Source organism: Eptesicus fuscus, chromosome 5 (assembly GCF_027574615.1).
Source record: "Eptesicus fuscus isolate TK198812 chromosome 5, DD_ASM_mEF_20220401, whole genome shotgun sequence".
NCBI classification, from domain to species: Eukaryota; Metazoa; Chordata; class Mammalia; order Chiroptera; family Vespertilionidae; genus Eptesicus; species Eptesicus fuscus.
In genome coordinates this window covers 23,377,311-23,395,979 of record NC_072477.1, presented here as the reverse complement: position 1 = coordinate 23,395,979, position 18,669 = coordinate 23,377,311, and the positions used below count along the sequence as shown (strand labels likewise).

General features: G+C 61.8%; 1 protein-coding gene across 1 annotated transcript in view; it reads left to right on the top strand.

The window, feature by feature from the left end:
- Positions 1-4,858: 4,858 nt before the first annotated feature.
- PAPLN (papilin, proteoglycan like sulfated glycoprotein) overlaps positions 4,859-18,669 on the top strand; it is a 36,236-nt gene continuing 22,425 nt past the window's right edge. The window contains exons 1-13 of the mRNA XM_054715934.1: positions 4,859-4,927; positions 9,351-9,466; positions 10,335-10,395; positions 10,733-10,835; positions 12,455-12,585; positions 13,424-13,547; positions 14,053-14,133; positions 14,223-14,395; positions 14,556-14,679; positions 15,066-15,192; positions 16,149-16,356; positions 16,839-17,021; positions 17,296-17,437. Coding sequence (XP_054571909.1) covers positions 4,874-4,927; positions 9,351-9,466; positions 10,335-10,395; positions 10,733-10,835; positions 12,455-12,585; positions 13,424-13,547; positions 14,053-14,133; positions 14,223-14,395; positions 14,556-14,679; positions 15,066-15,192; positions 16,149-16,356; positions 16,839-17,021; positions 17,296-17,437 — 1,627 coding nt within the window. The 5' untranslated portion in view covers positions 4,859-4,873. The remainder of the gene's footprint in view (positions 4,928-9,350; positions 9,467-10,334; positions 10,396-10,732; positions 10,836-12,454; positions 12,586-13,423; positions 13,548-14,052; positions 14,134-14,222; positions 14,396-14,555; positions 14,680-15,065; positions 15,193-16,148; positions 16,357-16,838; positions 17,022-17,295; positions 17,438-18,669) is intronic.

The following is an 18,669-nucleotide window of genomic DNA, read 5'->3' as shown; positions in this document are numbered from 1 at the left end:
GTGTCTGACTCTCCATTTTCCTGTCAATTCTATGAGCTCCCAGTGTCCTCGCTCTCAGAAGCTTTTCTGTTTCGGTTCATGACGTTCTTTCTGTGTGTGGTTTGCAATCAAGAACCCTGTGTCAGGTCAGGTTGGCTGTGCAGAGATCTATGGGGGGAAATGCCAGGGGACATAAAGGGGAGGGAGCAGGGAGAGCCTTCAGGACATAGACCTGGGGTGTGGCTGCTGGAGGCTGTCAATCAGCCGTGCTTCCCACACCTTGCTCTCTTGAGGGATACCCTCAGGAGCGCCATAAACCTCTGGTCCAGGATGCAGTGATGAAAGAGACAGATCCCTGCCCTTGCAAAGGTCACAACTGAGAGGGAGAAAGAGCGACAGACAAATGTATCACTGTAGTAGTTCTCAAGTGCACAAAGGCGCATAGGGAAGGCGTCTTGGAGGAGGTGCCTACTGGGGGCCTGAGGCTCTTGGGTCTTTGCCCCCTTCCCCTTCTCTCCAGCTTTCCATCCGAACCCAACCTCACAAAGAGATCTGGCCACTTCCTGGCCGTGGCCTGGATCTGCAATCTGCAGAGCTGGTCAGGGTGTAGGGAATCCAGGATACAGACGAGGGAGCATGGGATAGAGCAGTGGTCGGCAAACTCATTAGTCAACAGAGCCAAATATCAACAGGACAACGATTGAAATTTCTTTTGAGAGCCAAATTTTTTAAACTTAAACTTTTTCTAACGCCACTTCTTCAAAATAGACTCGCCCAGGCCGTGGTATTTTGTGGAGGAGCCACACTCAAGGGGCCAAAGAGCAGCATGTGACTCGCGAGCCTCAGTTTGCCGACCACTGGTCCGATAGAGGAACTAACTTTTACTGAGCACTTAGTAGGAACTTTACAGAGCCTCTGTGTGAAGCTCCAGTGAGCCAGTTGAGGCTTAAAGAGGTGGCATGACAAGTTCACGCACAATGAGAAGCAGGGCAGGTTCCCAGCCCGGGTCTGTCTGCCTCCCAGGGCTGTACTTCTCCCTGCCTCCCTCCTCCTCACCGGGCTACCCCTACCTCCCAGGTGGAAGGGAGTCGGGTGCAGCTAGTGAGTGGCTCAGGGTCCGTGCAAAGGGGAAATTACAACGGGAGGGATGGTCTTACACTTTTTCTGGGGTCTTCTTTCTACGCCACCTTTTTAGTGTGTGCACACCAATTATGTACACCATTTTTTGGTGCATAGCAATTATGTGCTAGGTTTGTGCTCACATCCTTCTGAGGTAGCAGGATCCGAGGTTTGAAGACAAGTCCTTGCTCAAGCCAGTAACTGCTAGAGCCCAGCTGGTGGGTGCAGGGCTGTCCCCAACACTGTGTGCGGGTTCTGCTCCCCAAATTCTGGGTCTTCTTTATGGCAGGGTGGGCCTGAGTATCTCAGAAGGAGGGATCACAGAGGAAAAACAAGAACAGATGGGGAAGACGCCTGGCTGCCCACCCCCCACGGCTTCCTCCCACTTGACAGGGGACCTTTGACCCAGCTCAGAAAATCCCAGGCTGATGGGGGCAGGGAGTGGAGCTTGATGAACGGAAGAAACTCTTTTCCTTTTCTAGAGAGGCTTTGGGTAATTCCACTCCCTTTTCTCTGCCAAGCTTTATCTCTGCCTAAGAATTCACACCAGTCCCCAGGGCCCCTGCTACACAGCTGCTGCCCCTCCTCCCTCCACTGGTAGGTAAGAAACGGGTCCGTTTCAAAATGCTGTTTAAGGAAAGCGTTTAGTCTGAGCATTCCTCACGGCCTAGGGACATGACCTGCAGGAGCTGGGGGTCTTAGGGGGTGAGCTCCCCACGGGGGATTTTTCTCTGCCCCAAAGGAGGCCAGGAGAGAAATGGCCAATGGTTGGGGTAGCCAAGGGGCAGAAGGCAGAAAAGGGGGTTAAAGGGACCTCCCACTGCCCATGTGCCCCAGGGCCAGCGCTGTTTTCCCAGGGTGGGTGATTTCCAGCTGCAATGGCAGGCAGAACGCCTTGGCTGAGAAAGAGGACAACTAGGAAAGGAAATGAAATGTATCGCACTTATTGCGCCCCTACCTTGATCCCAACCAGTGCCCTGGGCACCGGTGATAGGGGTGCAAGCTTTACCCTGAGGGACCTCCCAGCTGAGTCAGGGAGACTCAGGTTCCCGCAGGGAGATGCGTCCCATGTCCCGACAGCAGACAGGGACTGCGACTAAGCAGGGCACAGGACCTGCCTGCTGTGGTGTGGGGGAGGATCCTAGAGGAGATGACGTTTGACCAGGGTCTTGAGGGATGAGTAGGAGTTCGCATGGTGGAGGGTTCCCAGAGTGCATTCTGGGCCGCGGGAAAAGCCAGCTGGTGGGGGGAACAGCGGCCTGTCCGTGGGACACTCGGCTGCGGCCAGAGCACAGAATTCAGGAGAGAAGACAAGCAGGGGCTGGACACCGGGCAGGCTGCCTGCACGGTGAGTGTGGAGGGCGATGGCACAGAGGGAACGGGACTGGAGGGATGACCGGTGCCCGCAGGGTGGGGACCAGCCAGGCTTGGCTCAGACCCAAGGGCATCGCTGCGGCGGCCTCTCCGCGGGGGGCATGCTCTCACCGCAGTGTCGGGACCGGTGTCAGCCGGGGGTGGCGGGGAGGAAACCAGCAGCCCGGGGTGAGTCCAGCCTCCCCGTGCGTCCTGCGTGGCCAGGCCGAGCTCGGGGCTGGGCTGGGCGGGTCCCGATGGAGCGGCCCTGCGGCCCTGCGCGCCCGGCGCTCCTGGAGACCGGTAGGAAGTCGGAGGGGCCGCGATCCGGCGGCGTGCGGCTCGCCCCGGGGCTGCCGCAGGCACTGCCCGCCTGGCCCGCAGGGTGTCGGGGAAGGGGAGCCCCCGAGGGGCCCCGCCCCGGCTCTGCCCACCCAGGTGGGAGCTGCCGCTTCCGACGTGCGTGCGGCGCCTTTGGGGGCTGCGCCCGGCGGGTCCCCGGGCGGGTGGGGTGGCGGTGCTGCCGCGGGGGCACCTCCTGGGGCGGCGGCGGAGGGTGTCGCTTCCCGCGTCCGCTGGTGACGGTGCGGGGTGCGGCGGGGTGAACCCGGGCAGGCCCACACCGGAGGCGTCCCTAGTAACACGGATAAGGGAAGTTCTTTCCTCCCTTTGGTCCTTTCTTTGTCTCTCCCTTAGCTCGGCTCACCCCGCCCCTGAGAGGTAGGACCCGGGCTGACCGAGGCGCCCAGAACTGCTCCCCACCCCGGAACCAGGCCCCCGCCCGGTACCACCTCCCCTCCCGCTGGCGCTGTGGGTACCGGGGTGCGGGGCAGGGCAGGGAGGTAGCCGCCGCCGCCTCGCCCCCACGAGCCCCAGGAACCTGACCTGACTGTGAAAAGAAGGACCACAGGAGTCACTGTTGGTGCCAAATTAACGGAACGTGTAGGTCGTTACATGTGCCAGGTTCACTTCTGCTGAAATTGGCTTATGTTTGCTGTGTTAGCCTTGCAAACCGAAGTCACTTAGTACTTAAAAACTAAAAGAACATTGTACAATGACAGATCTTACATTTTGAGCATACAAGTCAGTACCCGTTTGATGTTTTGCACTGAACGGGACACATTGCTTATTTCACTCTCCTGTACAGTGACATGTACACACATGCACGCACAGTGCACGCACTGCACAGACAGAGCACGCACCACACGGCCTGTGCACGCATCACATGCACACGCACACCAGACAAATCCACAAGGCACTCTGCACACACACACACACACACACACACCACTGCACCTGCACACATCACATGCACACGCACCAGACAAATCCACAAGGCACTCTGCACACACACACACACACACACACACACCCCACTGCACCTGCACACATCACGTGCACACGCACCAGACAAATCCACAAGGCACTCTGTACACACACACACACATACACACACATAACCCACTGCACCTGCACACATCACGTGCACACGCACCAGACAAATCCACAAGGCACTCTGTACACACACACACACACACACACACACACAACCCACTGCATCTGCACACATCACATGCACACGCACCAGACAAATCCACAAGGCACTCTGTACACACACACACATACACACACATAACCCACTGCACCTGCACACATCACATGCACACGCACACCAGACAAATCCACAAGGCACTCTGCACACACACACACACACACACCACTGCACCTGCACACATCACATGCACACGCACCAGACAAATCCACAAGGCACTCTGCACACACACACACACACACACACACACCCCACTGCACCTGCACACATCACGTGCACACGCGCCAGACAAATCCACAGGCACTCTGTACCCCCCACACACACCGTATTGCACACGTGCACACACTGACTGCTTCAGGACCCGCCAGGGAGCTTGCTCAGTACAGAGAAGTACTGGCCTGGGTTTACAGTAAGATACAATTAACATTTTAAAAGCATTTAAATTTAGGCTTTAGAATGCCTGAAGAGACTTTGTAAAAACCTGAATCAGTGAGTTTGTAAACAACTTGTGGAATGGCTTTTTAAAAGGGCTCTCTCGCTGGGTTAAGAGAGGGAGTCTGATTGCTCTGAATCTGAGCTTTCAACAAGGAAGTGTTTTTATTCGCCCTCGTTTCCCTCTGAGACCCCGAGAGGAGCTCCTCTCGCCCGTTCAGAAGCCGGTGGTAGGCCGGCCTTCCCCGCTCCCGCGCTCCGCAGGGTCTCAGCGGCTCCCCTCGGTCCTCCCGCTGCGGGTCTGCTGCCACCTGTGCGGGGCGGGGAGGAGGGAGACGCCCCGCCCGCCCTCCAAGCCGCCGTCGGAGGCCGGGGCTGCGGTGGGGCGGCGCCTGCTCTGCCCCGCCCGCTCCAGCCCGACCTCTCCCGCAGGCCGACATGCAGCTGCTCCCGCTCGTGGCCCTGCTGCTGGCCCCGGCGCCCGGGGCCTCGGTGAGTGCGGCCCAGACGGCCCTGCTGGGGGACGGGTGTCTGCTGGGGTCCCCACCGGGGTCCCCACCCGTCCCCGCTCCCGTCCCCTCGCGGTGGCGACAACCCCAGGAGAGGGAAGATGGGGTGGGAGGAGGCGAGTCCTCAGCCTGAGCTCCTTCAAAAAGAGGGAGGCCCCGGGCTGACCTAGGCGCCCAGAGCTCTCCCCTGGCTGGGGCTGCAGTTGGCAATTGCAGGCGTGGCAGCCCCTCAGCATCACCCCCTCGGAAGGTGTGGGTGCAGCTAATGCTGGGACCCCTCCCTGGGGTGGTCTTCCGAGGTGGGAGGAGGGGGGACCCGCTGGCACCAGCCCCCTCCCCCAGATGCCAGGGCCCAAACCCGGCTGTCCCTCAGCTGTGAGGGCCTAGGGGCTCGGGGCGCCAGCCATTCCGCCCCGGGGGGGGCGAGCACCTGGAGCAGGGCTGCCATAGAGCTTCCTGCGATGCTGGAAATGTTTTCCACCTGTGCTTTCCAATGACAGCCACTGTGTCCACGTGGCTGTTGAGCACAGGAACCGTGGCTAGTGCAACTGAGGACCTGAATTTTTAAATTTGATTTTAACTAATTTGAGTAGCCACACGGTGCTAGTGGACACCTCACTGGTACAAGTGTAGAGAGTGGGCACAGAGAGCCAACTGGTGATCCGCGTAGCTGTTTCGTTAACAGGAGCCCCAAGGACAGGGCTCCCTGGAGAACATACGTGGATCCTGAGATAAGGGAATCTTCTGAGGGAGCTGCGATTAGGGAGGGGAGGGTCTGCAGAGCCGAGCGTGGAAGGCACAGGGGCAGCCAGGCCCCCCTGCCGCTGGGGGGCGCTCAGCCTTGCCCTTCCTCAGTGAGGCAGGCAGGGAGAGGAAGGGCTGGAGTGCTGCCTGGGGTGGGTGGGCGCAGATGCTGGGGAAGTGTGAGCTGAGGATGAGAAGGCCCCGAAGGGCAGGCAAGGGCAGGCAGCGGTGGCAGCCAGCATGCCGCCAAAGCCCCGCCGATCCAGCACCGGCCGCCGAGCCGTCGTGGGCTAGAGCCTTCCTTCCTCGTGTCCTCTCCACCACCGGCCAGGTCCCCACACTCAGCTCTGCATGGTCCTTGCTCCCTAAGTGCCACATCCGGTCCTTGGGCAGGCTTCCCCCTGGTCCCGGGGTGCATGCAGCTCAGTGGAAGGGTTCACGGCACCAGCCTCAAACCCCCAGGGTGGAACCCAGAGGCACCCACTAACTGCCAGTCAGCAGGCCAGATTCCTTCAGTGTGGGCTGATCATGCCCGCCCGCAGGTTGCCGGGCAGATGAGAGGAGCCAAGGCTCACAGTGTCCTGGGCCCTTAAGCGCTCTCTCCGCTCTCTCCTGTAGGAACACCTGAGTAGCCTTCTCCGCGCTGCTCAGCATGGGGGAGCTCAGCCGGGCTGGGCCTGCGGGGCTGAGAGCTCCCCTGCCCCCTCCTCCACTGTCTGGGGGAGGGTGTGGGCCAGGCTCACTGCTCTGCGGCCCCTGGTTCTGGTTCTGGCTCTGGCTCTGGCTGGGGCCGGGCCCACCACAGGGCCCCCCAGCTGTTCTCGGGCTGTTCAAGTGGGGCAGGGGTCAGCTTGCACAGTGAGCAGAGGAGCTAGAAGGGATGAAGCAGAGTGGCTCGGCCGCCACGCCCCTTCGCCCCTCCCCCACCCCCAATCCCGTGGGGGGAGGCTTCCTGAGGCCATGCCTGTCCAGCCCCCTTGACTCCCACCCACACACCTCCTCTCTCTCAGACCCCTCCCACCTGTTCCCTGTGGCAGCCGGTCCCCCTGGGAAAGGGGGCTCCTTGCCCAGGTGGGAGTTGCAGGAGGAGTGGGTGGGGTGCTGAGAGCAGCAGGAGGCAGGTGAGGACAGGCCAGGTGAGGGCGGACGGGACCAGCTCATTCTGGCTTCCCACGTCGGCTCAGCTGGTGGTTTGGGTAATTACAAGGAAATAAATGCGCCCGAACCGCTCCTGGCTGAACGCGCTCTCTTCCCTCAGACAGTGTGGAGCAGTGGACAGGGCGCGGCCCCGGATCTGGCAGGCTGGGCCCCCCAGGCCCGCCTGCGGGTGGCCCTGGGCCAGTGGGTGCCTGCCTCACGGGTGCCGGGAGGGTGAGGCCAGGGGATGCTTGGAAGGCTTGGTACTTAGAAGGCCCGTGTCAGGCCAGTCCTCCCCCCACCCCGTCCTCGCCCCTGGAAAGTCGCCTTCCACCCTCTATACCCAATATCTTCCCCTTTATTTTTAAAAACTATATTTTATTGATTTTTTACAGAGAGGAAGGGAGAGGGATAGAGAGTTAGAAACATCCATGAGAGAGAAACATCGATCAGCTGCCTCCTGCACACCCCCTGCTGGGGATGTGCCCGCAACCAAGGTACATGCCCTTGACCGGAATCGAACCTGGGACCCTTCAGTCCGCAGGCCGACGCTCTATCCACTGAGCCAAACCGGTTAGGGCAATATCTTCCCCTTTAAGATAGAAACCTGATCAAGTGGGTTCCGGTTTAAATTTTGCTGAGAGAACACCTTGCTGTTCCGGCTCACTGGTGTTCAGAAGCCTGGCCATTCTGTCCCAGCTAGAAGCGAAGGATAAATAACGTGAAGAGTGAAAGCGAAGACCTTTGGTCTGGCTGGCCCTTCCTTCTTGGTTTTGTGTGTGGTTCAGCCCATTCGTGTGGTTTGTTGTGACTCAGGGTGCTGGTTCTATGGTGAAGCCAGGATCCCTAGGCGTTCGGCACCAGGGGTGTTCGAGCTGAGCTGTGGGTGAACTGCGGGTGCATGAACTCGCCTGAGACCCTGTGACGTTGCTGGGGGCTCGCAGCGGGAGGGGGAGCTTGCTCTCCCACATTAGGCCTTGAGTTCTTTCTCTGGAAATTGGGAGTGATCCACCCCCCACCCCCTAGAGATTCGTAGGTGGTGATGCCCTAAAATAAAGTCCCTTCCAGCAAAGAGGACACACACCTCTGCCTCCTGGCAAGCAGTGGTCAGCCCAACACCTGCCCAGCTCCTTAGGGCTCAGCTGTGTCTCACTGGGTTCCCCCGGTGAGGCAGGGGGACAGAGGCCTGGGGCGAAGCTGACCTGCTGTTGTGTCCACTTGTTGATGCGTGGCTCCCTCTCCGCCTCCCCCTCCATGCCCTGTGGGAATACTGCCCCCCCACCCCCCACCCGCTGGCTGTGCGGTGAAATCAGCCAAGGGTCCTGCCAGGTACTTTCTCCCTTAGAAACACCGAGCAGCGTGTGCCCGGATGTCGGGTTGCTCTGAGGGTTACACGAGAGAACATGTGTGTAGCCGGTGGGCGTCTGATCGCAGCTGCAGGGTGTCAGATCTTCCTGGTGGGAAACTTGTATCTGTGAGGATAGATTGTTGTTACGGAGTCGCAAATGACAGTCCTTCAACGAGAGAGAGGTGATCCCTGTCCCACTAACTCCCCAGAGGTCAGAAGCCCAGGTTTGTTTGGTCTCACACCTGGGGTGACTGGAACCCCTGGAGCCAGACCTGCAGAGGATCTTCTATCGTGGCTTCACTGGTTGGAGCCTCTATTCCTGAGTCACCTCATGGTGTAGCAGGCTGCTCCGACTCCAGCCATCACACCGGCTTTCCAAGCAACAGGGAGGAGGACAGGAGGAGGAGGAAAAAGGACAAACGCACGTGCAAGCTGTCTCTTGAGATGACTGGCGGCTGCTGCCCAACACTACATCTCATTGCTGAGAGTGACTGATACAGCACGGTTAGCTGCAGGAAGTCTGGGAAATGGATGGGTCCAGCCTGCTGTCCAGCTAAGAGTCAAGGATTCTCTTACAATGGGAGAAGGGGAAGGTAGACGCTGGGGAACCCCTGGGAATCTGCCCAGAGGGGCAGGAAGGAAGCACAACCTCTCCCCCAGCCCCTCCTAGGATTAGATTAACGTATTTTAATAGGCCAGAACCACAGACCCTTCCAGAAGCGCGGTCACCGCACACGGCAGAAGCAAGAACAAGGCGTGGCGTGGCTGTTCCACGCTAGGCCCTGGTGGAGCGCGGCGCTGCCTGCGGGTGCACCTGCACAGAACGCCTGTCCTTCCTGCCTTTATGGCTCCCTCCTGGAAAAGCCTGCGCTGCCGACCCAGGGCTCCCTGCCAGGCAGTCTGCAGACACCGTGGCTGTCAAATCGGACTCTGCACCGGCCAGTGGGTAGCATCGCCAGGGAGCCGGAGCAGCTGTGGTGGCTGCTGAGACAGACGGAAGACCTGCTCCGGCTCCTTCTGGTGAAAGCTCTGGCAGTGCTGCGGAGTCCTGAAGAGCGCCCCTGTCGCCCTCCCTGGGTGGGGGTGTTGTTTGTGGGCAGGGCTGGCGTGAGCCTCTGGGTGCCCTGGTGGGCCTCGGAGTGCTGACTCAGGCTCCTGAGCGCGTCTTCTCTTCCAGGCTCCCAAGGTGAGGCGGCAGAGCGACAGCTGGGGCCCCTGGGGGGACTGGAGCCCCTGCAGCCGGACCTGCGGAGGGGGCATCAGCTTCAGGGAGCGCTTCTGCTCCTCGCAGAGGTAGGGGGGCTGGCCGGGGCAGCCTGCTCAAGCAGGGCGGGGGGTAGGGACCCCCTGGGTCCTGGGCTAGGCGTCCTGGCCATCCGGGCGGCACCCCCATGCAGTAGCTTTGTCCTGGGTGCAGCCTGGATGGAGTCTTTGAAACCAATCCTTTCCCGGGTGCTTCCGCTTGACTGCCATCGTCAGCTGTATTTCGGGGGCGTTGGAGCCACGCCTGCTTCATCCGCCCCCGAGTCTCTGGCTCCCGATGCAGCGAAGGCCCACGGCAGGTGCCGTGAATTCCCGTCAAACTAATAATCTTCAACGACGCTAACCTGTGCAGTGCCTCTGCCTCCAGCCTTTGTCAAGTACAGATCTTTCCCTTCACGTGACTTAAGACCTACTATGTGTCCTGGGCCCTGATAGGTGCTAGAGAGGGGTGGGCACAAGAGAAGGGGCGATGACACCTTGCCCGTCAGTGGGTTTGAGTCACTTCTGAGCACCTGTGCGAGGACAAAAGTGAGATACTGTTCTAAGTGCCTGGTGCTCCTTAAGGGGCAGAAGAACCTCACCGGGTGCGGGTTTTACACCCTGTCTCACCCCCAGGAGCAGAACTTGGGGCTTCTCTGGAAATTTACCTTCAGAGGCAGAGTGGCCCCAGTTAGTCAAACGCCAGGACGGCTGGGCTCTGAGTCTCCTCCCAGATACAAGAGGGGCTCAGTGCACCCACTAGCACTGAGGGGATTTATGAGTGTGGGCACCCCCCCACACCCCCACACCCACACACACACATGGACTTGCCCTCTCTGGCCCTCAGAGGAGTCCCACCGAGGCCGGAGCACCCTGTGAAGGATTGGGGTGCTGGGTGACTGGTGCTCTTGTCCCACAGGAGAGATGGGGGCTCCAGCTGCGTGGGCCCCACTCGCAGACACCGCTTTTGCCACATCGAGGTAAAGCCCACGCAGGGAGGGGGGCCAGCTTCCTAGGACCCCCCCCCCCCCCCCCCCCCGACATCCAGGCCCAGGGTGCCTCCTGTCAGTGCGCGGGTGCGGGAAGTCCCTTCCTTACCCCCCAGTGACAGCAAGGACAGCTTCCACAGCTCGCCCTGCACAGCCCCAACCCCCCCCCCCCCCCCCCGTCCCTGGAGGGGAGCCCCGGGGGCCGCTCCGCCTCCCCGAAGCAATAGCAGGCGTTGGGGGGACGGGGACCCGACCTCCCGGGGACCAGTGGGCGGGCAGAGCCCAGGGGTCCCCCACCTTCCCCTCCCTGGCCCCGTTGCCCCCGCAGAGCTGCCCCCCAGGTGCCCGCGACTTCCGGGCAGAGCAGTGCGGGGAGTTCGACAGCCGCGAGTTCCAGGGCCGCCGGTACCGGTGGCTGCCCTACTACGCGGGTGAGTGTCCCTGCGCCCCCGGCTGTGCGGGCTGCCTCACCCGCACCCTGCGGGTCACACGGCTTCTCACCCGTTTGACAATCCCGAGCAGCCCAGCACCCCCATCTGCCCCCTCCCACCCCCACCCCACTATGTGCATTTTCATGCAAAGCTTGGCTGTGGCCTGACCCCCTGGCACAGAGCGGAGGGGAGGGCGGGGAGGGGGCAGGCCGGTGGGCAGGAGCCCGGGTCCTCAGGGTCCCTGGGCCCCGGCTGCTCTGGGTAGCTTTGAGGAGAGTGTATGGAGGTTGTTAATTTTTAGAGAATACAGTTCAGGAAGAAAAACACAACAACAATATTGAAGTTATTACAACCCTTCACCGGAGCCGGAGATACACAGGACAGTCCTGCTGCCTGGTGGTCCCCGGCTCCTGCCGGTCCTGCCCGGGAAGGCGGTGATGCTCCTGAACTCTGAGGAATGTGCTGAAAACGATTTCAGTACATCCATGTTGTAGAAACACAGAGAGAAGGTGAACGAGGGCCACAGAGGGTGCCTGCTTGGCTGTGGAGGTTACGACAATCCTATTAGCACTCCGGGCTCTTGAAACTGTGTGTAAAATATTTAGATCGATGTAAAAATTAAAACAAGAAAAAAAATGACCCTGACCCCACCTCTTTTCTGGGGTCACGGCTAACATTTCATTCTGGCCCCTTTCACATCATTTTCTCTATGTGTTGACATAGTTGTAATTATGACATAGTACCATTTTGCATTCTGTGATAAGCATTTTCCTACGTTTCTGTATAGTCATCATACATTTCTTTTTTAAATCCTCACCTGAGGATGTTTTTTATTGATTTTTAGAGAGAGAGTAAGAGAGAGAAACATCAAGGTAAGAGAAACTTGATTGGTTGCCTCTCGAATGCACCCTGATGGGGGATCAAACCTGCAACCTAGGTATGTGCCCTGACTGGGAATTGAACCCATTGGGGTACAGGACAGCGTCCCAACTGAGCCACCCAGTCAGGGCAAGTCTTCATAAATTTCAAAAAATATATTTTTATTGATTTCATAGAGGAAGGGAGAGAGAGAGAGAGAGAAAGAGAAACATCAGTGCTGAGAGAGAACCATGGATTGGCTGCCTCCTGCTCGCCCCCTACTGGGGATTGAGCCTGCAACCTCGGCATGTGCCCTGACCAGGAATCAAACCATGACCTCCTGGTTCATAGGTTGATGCTCAACCACTAAGCCATGCCGGCCAGGCAAGTTTTTATAACTTTTAACAAAATTGTTAATGTGCATAACATCCTACAGGTAGGTCATTCTTTAGAGAGTCCCTGATTGTTAACACTTGGGTTAGCGTAGATAATGCTGAGATAGACCCCTTCCGGTGTCTAGTTTTTTCCTTATTCTGGGATTTCCTTAGACTTGAGCTCCAGAGATGCAGCAGTTTTGTGGAGAACATCCCCTCTCCCTGGGAGGGGAGTGGGACTCTGAGCCCCTTAGGGGGGGCTGCTCCAAGGGCTCCTTCCGCCCCCCACCCCCAGTTTGTGTGTTTCTGGCCCTGCCCATGGTCCGCTGTGGCTAGGCGAGGCCCGAACCTCACTAGGATCTCTGCTTTCCCCTTTGCCTTTCCCAGCCCCAAACAAGTGTGAGCTGGCCTGCATCCCCAAGGGGGAGAGCTTCTACTACAAGCACAGGGAGGCCGTGGTGGACGGGACGCCCTGCGAGCCTGGCAAACGGGACGTCTGTGTGGATGGCGTCTGCCGGGTGAGCGTCCCCGGCCCCAGCAGCGCCAGTGGCCCCCGTGAGCTGGATGTCTTCTCAAGACCAGCTTCTCCGCTGCCTCTCATCACAGATGCCCGATGACCTTCTTACCTTTCCCCCATGAAAACGCTAGCCCCACAGTAAGAGCAAGTGACAGAGCCCAGCTAAAACGGACTTAAAAAAGCCACCAGGGACGGCTGGCTGCCTGCCTGCGGAAACCTCTCTCCTTGCCTGTGTTCTTTCCCTCCTGCGGCTCCGCAATCTGACGAGGCAGGCTCCTCCCCTGGGGTGTGGGGACGGCCCAGCCGCTCCAGGCTCGGCTGTCCCAGCCTGACGACTCCCCGGGACAGGGTGTTCCGTTCCCAGGAGTTTCAGTGACCTGGGTTGCCTCTGATTTAACTTGGGGCTCCTCTCAACCATTCTCTGAGCGAGGCTTGCAGCCCCTCCATTTGCCCAAACCCACTGTTGGGGAGCTCTACCCAAGCTCTGTGGGGGAGATGGTCCCCAAAGGAAAGGAGGCGTTCCTGCCCGAGAAGGGGAGAGGGGCGCTCAGCAGGCAGGAGAGGTGGATTGTCAGCCACAGGCCAGACCCACGTGGTCTCAGCCCTTGACAGTTCTAAGCTTCGTGGTTCATCTGAGAGGCTTTTCAGGTTGTTGCAACCCCCCCCCCCCAAATTTCCAATCTATTTACTGGAAAAGATCCACATGTAAGTGGACCCACACGCTTCCAACCTGTGCTGTTTCAGGGTCAGCTGTAGTCACTGCTCCTCCCTGACCCGGCCGGGCACCCAGGGCTGGGATCCTGGTGTGTCGGTGACTCTCCGCCATCTCTGCCTGGCAGGCGGTGGGCTGTGACCACAAGCTCGACTCGTCAAAGCAGGAGGACAAGTGTCTGCAGTGTGGGGGCGACGGCACGACCTGCCGCCCGGTCACCGGCACCTTTGACGTCAGTGACCTCAGCAGAGGTGGGGTCCTCCGGAGGTCCCCAGACGGCTGAGACCAGGTCTGCTGCCTGTGCCTTCCCTGCCCGTCTGCTGCTCTGGCTCACAGTGGTCATGGCACGGAGGGCTGACCTGGCGCTCGGGTCATGCCTGAAAGGCCCGGGGTCATGGCTCAGGGTGAGGCCAAACCCTTTCACAGGAGCCCGTGGGCCCCTGATGGTTCCCACCTCTGCCCGCGCATCCCGTGTAATCTTGTTCTGCTGCCACCCAAACGCCCCCTCTCGTCCCTTCCCCATCTGCCCTCTCCAGCCAGTCTGGGTGCCCGAGCCTGCCCCCGCCCCCCTGCCCCCCACTGGCCTTTGCAAAGCTGTCTCCTCTTTGGGGACACTCATCCCCAGGCAGCCCGGCCCTGCGGCCTCCTGCTTGCCCTTCCCTGACCCCATCTGTGCAGCTGGGCGCATGGTGCCCTCCGTCCGGGCCGGCTCCCCCCTGTGGCTTCAGTGGCCCCAGAGTGTCCCCGCTTCCCCAGGCTACAACCAGATCCTCATCGTTCCCGCGGGGGCCACCAGCATCCGCATCGAGGAGGTGGCTGCCAGCAGGAATTTCCTGGGTGAGGACCGTTGGGTCTGGGAGGTGGGGGCCCCGGCAGGGGAGCTGGCGGCTCTGGCAGCTGACGGGCGGGGGGCTCGCCCTGCGCAGCGGTGAAGAGCATCCAGGGTGAGTACTACCTCAACGGGCACTGGACCATCGAGGCCGCCCGCGCCCTGCCCGTGGCCAGCACCATCCTGCACTACGAGCGGGGTGCCGAGGGGGACCTGGCACCGGAGCGGCTCCATGCCCGCGGCCCCACCTCGGAGCCCCTGGTCATCGAGGTGAGCAGGGCTGGCAGGAGAGACCCCTGGGGTGAAGGGGGCCCCTGGTCCCCTGGAGACCGTGGCGGGTACCTCGGGCCCGGGCCGGCAGGAGGGCTGGGGAGCGAGGTGAGGGGGGAGCTGCCGGCCACGGGCCTCAAGGAGGACCCCCCCTGCGCAGCTCATCAGCCAGGAGTCCAGCCCCGGCGTGCGCTACGAGTACCACCTGCCCCTGAGCACCCCCCGGCCCGGCTTCAGCTGGAGCCACGGCTCGTGGAGCGACTGCAGTGCTGAGTGTGGCGGAGGTGAGGCCACGGCCCTGCGGGGGAGGTGGACAAGTACCTGAGACATCTGCAGGTCCTGGGGTCACCTTGGAGAAACGCTGGGGCCGGGGGGCTCCACAAAGGGCCCCCACCGAAGCTAGGAGAACCAGATCTCTTAGGAGAAGGTTCCATGGCAGTAGAGGCGGAACCTGGAGCCCATGACCAGCTGTTGGGGTGGGGTAGGGGACATTGGTCACTCGTAGCTAAAACTCCGAGCCTCAGTTGCCTCGTCTGTAAATTGGAGATGATGACGGCACTTCCCCGGGGTCCTCTGAGGTTGATCAAGGTGACCAGCGGGGTGCCTGGCCCAGAGAGGGCGTTTGGTGAGTGTTGCCTCACCAGCTCCCACCACGGCCGGGCCTCTGCAGGTCACCAGTCCCGCCCAGTGTTCTGCACCATCGACAATGAGGTCTACCCTGACCACATGTGCCAGCACCAGCCACGGCCGGCCACCCACCGCCCCTGCAGCCCTCACTCCTGCCCGCAGACCCAGCGGTGAGGCCCTTGCCAGCCCCTCTACCCATGACGGGGCCCAAGCACTTGGGTGGGAGGGGTTGGGGTGCCGAGGCTGCTTGAGGTGTTGAGCAAAGAGGTTGGGTGACCCAGGGCTCCCCGCAGCTGTGGCTGGAGTGGGGGCGGAGGCAGCTGTTGCTTGGGGAGGCAGTGGAGGAGCCTGAGCACGAGGCCCGGCTGTTCTGACCACCCTGTGGGCGCACACAGTGCCCTGGGCGTCCAGGCTGGAGGCTGGAGGGCTGGGGAAGGGACCGGAGGCCCCGTCTGTCTGAGCCGGCAGGGGGCTTGGCTCGGCAGGTGCCCAGGGCGGCCAGGGATTGGGCAGAGGGCCTGAGGGTGCCTGCAGTGCCTTTGTTCGTGCACAGAGCACCTCTTACCTGCACCCCCGAGCCTGGCGCCTTGCTGGGCCCGGAGGGAACAGGTAACCCGCAGGGCTGGCGCCGCCCTGGTGGCAGCTGGCCTCTTGGGAGGGTGGGGCTTGGTTTTGCATGTGTGGAGGGGGCTGCCTTTCCTCTGGGTCCTTGTGCCCCAGGGCCAGGCAGGGCCACTCCACACATGGCCGAGCACGGCCCCTCGGGGAGATGCCCCCGACCAAGGTCAGACCCTGAGGGACTGGAGCTGGCTGGGGGTGACAGGACCTGGTGAGAGGCCACAGGGAGGCACGGGTGAGGACAGGGAAGCTGAGAGGGAGGCCGCCTGGCTCCGTGGTGCAGGGGCCAGCACGCAGAGGGGGGAGATGGCGAGGGGGCCCGGGTATTGGCCTTTGTGCTGAGTTCTCTGCCCCCCCCCCTCCCGCACAGGCCGGGAAGGTCAGAGGATGGGCCAGGGGTGGGGGTGGGGCCTCCAGTCCACTCCTGTGGGTGGGAGCGGGCACCCCCTCGGGCCTGGGCTTCGCCCCGGCTGCCGGGCCAGCCTTACCGGCTTCTGCTCCCTGCCAGCTGGAAGACAGGGCCCTGGACACCCTGCTCGGCCTCCTGCGGAGGTGGCTCCCAGTCCCGCTCCGTCTACTGCGTCTGGTCCGATGGGGCCGGCGGCCAGGAGGCCATGGAGGAGGCCCAGTGCGCCGGCCTGCCGGGGAAGCCCGCCACCACCCAGGCCTGCAACCTGCAGCGCTGCGCAGCCTGGCGGGAGGAGCCCTGGGGGGAGGTGAGGCCGGGCGGGCGGGGGAGGGCGGGGGTCAGAAGCTGCGTCTGGGGCCCAGGGAGGGCTGGGCGGTTTGTTCTTTGCCGAGGAGACAGATCCAATCAAGTCACCTGCTGGGTGGGCTGCCTCTCCTGCTCCCGTGCTCGTCCCCCTCGGGGGTCCAGGCAGGGCGGGCAAGGCTTTGCCAGGCAGGAGAGGCAGCTGGGCACGTTGCTGGGGGCAAGGGAGGGGGTCGCGCAGTCCGGGGCTGCTGGCCGTGGCTTCTGACACCGACGTTTGTTTGTCGAAGTTGCAAACGAGGGAAGGTGGAAAATGCACCTCAGCCTGGTGTCGGCATGCATGGCTCAGGCTGTGTGACCTCAGGGGAGTGACTCAGCCTCTCTGGTCCTGGGAGCTGGGCATGGCCAGTAGGGCGCTTCAGCTGTCTGACCAGCGTGGCTCCTCGGGGTGAGAACAAGCTGCCGCTGACGGCCTGGTCCTTACAGTGTTCTGTCAGCTGCGGCGCCGGCATCCGGAGGAGGAGCGTCACTTGCCGGGGCGATGAGGGGTCCCTGCTGCATGCCGCAGCCTGCTCCTTTAAGGACCAGCCGCCTCTCACTGAGCCCTGTGTGCATGACGACTGTCCCCGCCTCAGTGACCAGGCCTGGCACGTGGGCGCCTGGAGTCTAGTGAGTACTTGCCCCCAATCCTGGTCCCTGGGTCTCTGGTGGTGGCTGCACATATGCCTGTCCTTGGGTCTGACATGCACTATCAGGCCCCTTCCCTCCCTCCCTCCCTGCCTCCCTCCCTCCCTCCCTCCCTCCCTCCCTCCCTCCCTCCTCTCCGCCTCCCCCCCTCCTTTCTTTGTGGGTACCCTCGAGCTCTCTCCCTGCGCCGGGGCCGCTCCTGAGCATGGTGTTCTCTGTATACATGGTGTGCCCTCTTCTCACCCATGGGCCCTAGTGCTCCAAGAGCTGCGGCTCGGGCACTCGGAGACGGCAGGTGGCGTGTGCCATTGGGCCACCCGGCCACTGCGGGAGCCTGCAGCTGCGGAAGCCTGCAGAGGTGGAGCCCTGTAACACGCAGCCCTGCCCGCTTCCTCCGGGTAAGGACGGGGTAGAGGCCGGCACCGCACACCGAGCCAGCATGGGCTGCCTCCGGGCCTTGGTCTGGGTCAGCCCCCGACAGCCCTCCCCCACCCCTCCCGCTCCCGCAGCCTTCGCCCCCCACTGAGCCAGCCCTGTTCCCCCTCAGCCCGCCCACAGCTCAGCCCACAGCTCACTGTGCCTGCGGCCACTCTTAGGGCAGTTTTCTTGGGCGGCGGTGGTTGTGTCTGACTGGCAGGGCCTACTGGGTATAAACTTCTGGAGGGCCGGGTCTTCCTTGTTCCTGCTCTCAGCCCCCTGGACTTTGCTGGCATGTGATGGGCACTCAGTAAGTGTTTGTGGACTGACTGAGGGCAGTGAGGGGAGGGGGTCAGGAAAGATTGTCCTTACACACTGCTTCTGCGTCCGTCTCCCCCTTTCCCCTCCCCCCTCCGTTGTCCCCACTGGGAAAGAGGGGGTCCCAGGCGTGCGGAGCTGCTGGAGGAAGGTCACAGGGGTGAGCACTTGCGTGGTGTGAGGATGTGATATTCAGGAAAGTGCGGGCTGGGCTGGGGTGTGGGGGTGGCCTTCTGGTACGGTGGAGAGGTGTGTGGGGCCCTGACATACTAGTGATGGGGACCCCGTGAGCCGTGATGGGGACCCCGTGAGCCGTGATGGGGACCCCGTGAGCCGTGATGGGTACTCCATGGGCCATGATGGGGACCCCGTGGGCCGTGATAGGGACCCCCTGAGCTGTGATGGGGACCCCGTGAGCTGTGATGGGGACCCCGTGAGCCGTGATGGGTACTCCGTGGGCCATGATGGGGACCCCGTGGGCCGTGATGGGTACTCCGTGGGCCATGATGGGTACTCTGTGGGCCATGATGGGGACCCCGTGAGCTGTGATGGGGACCCCGTGAGCTGTGATGGGGACCCTGTGAGCCGTGATGGGGACCCCGTGGGCCGTGATGGGGACCCCCTGAGCTGTGATGGGGACCCCCTGAGCTGTGATGGGGACCCCGTGAGCCGTGATGGGGACCGTGGGCCGTGATGGGACCCCGTGAGCCGTGATGGGTACTCCATGGGCCATGATGGGGACCCCGTGGGCCGTGATAGGTACTCCATGGGCCATGATGGGGACCCCGTGAGCTGTGATGGGGACCCTGTGAGCCGTGATGGGGACCCCGTGGGCCGTGATGGGACCCCGTGAGCCGTGATGGGGACCCCGTGAGCTGTGATGGGGACCCTGTGA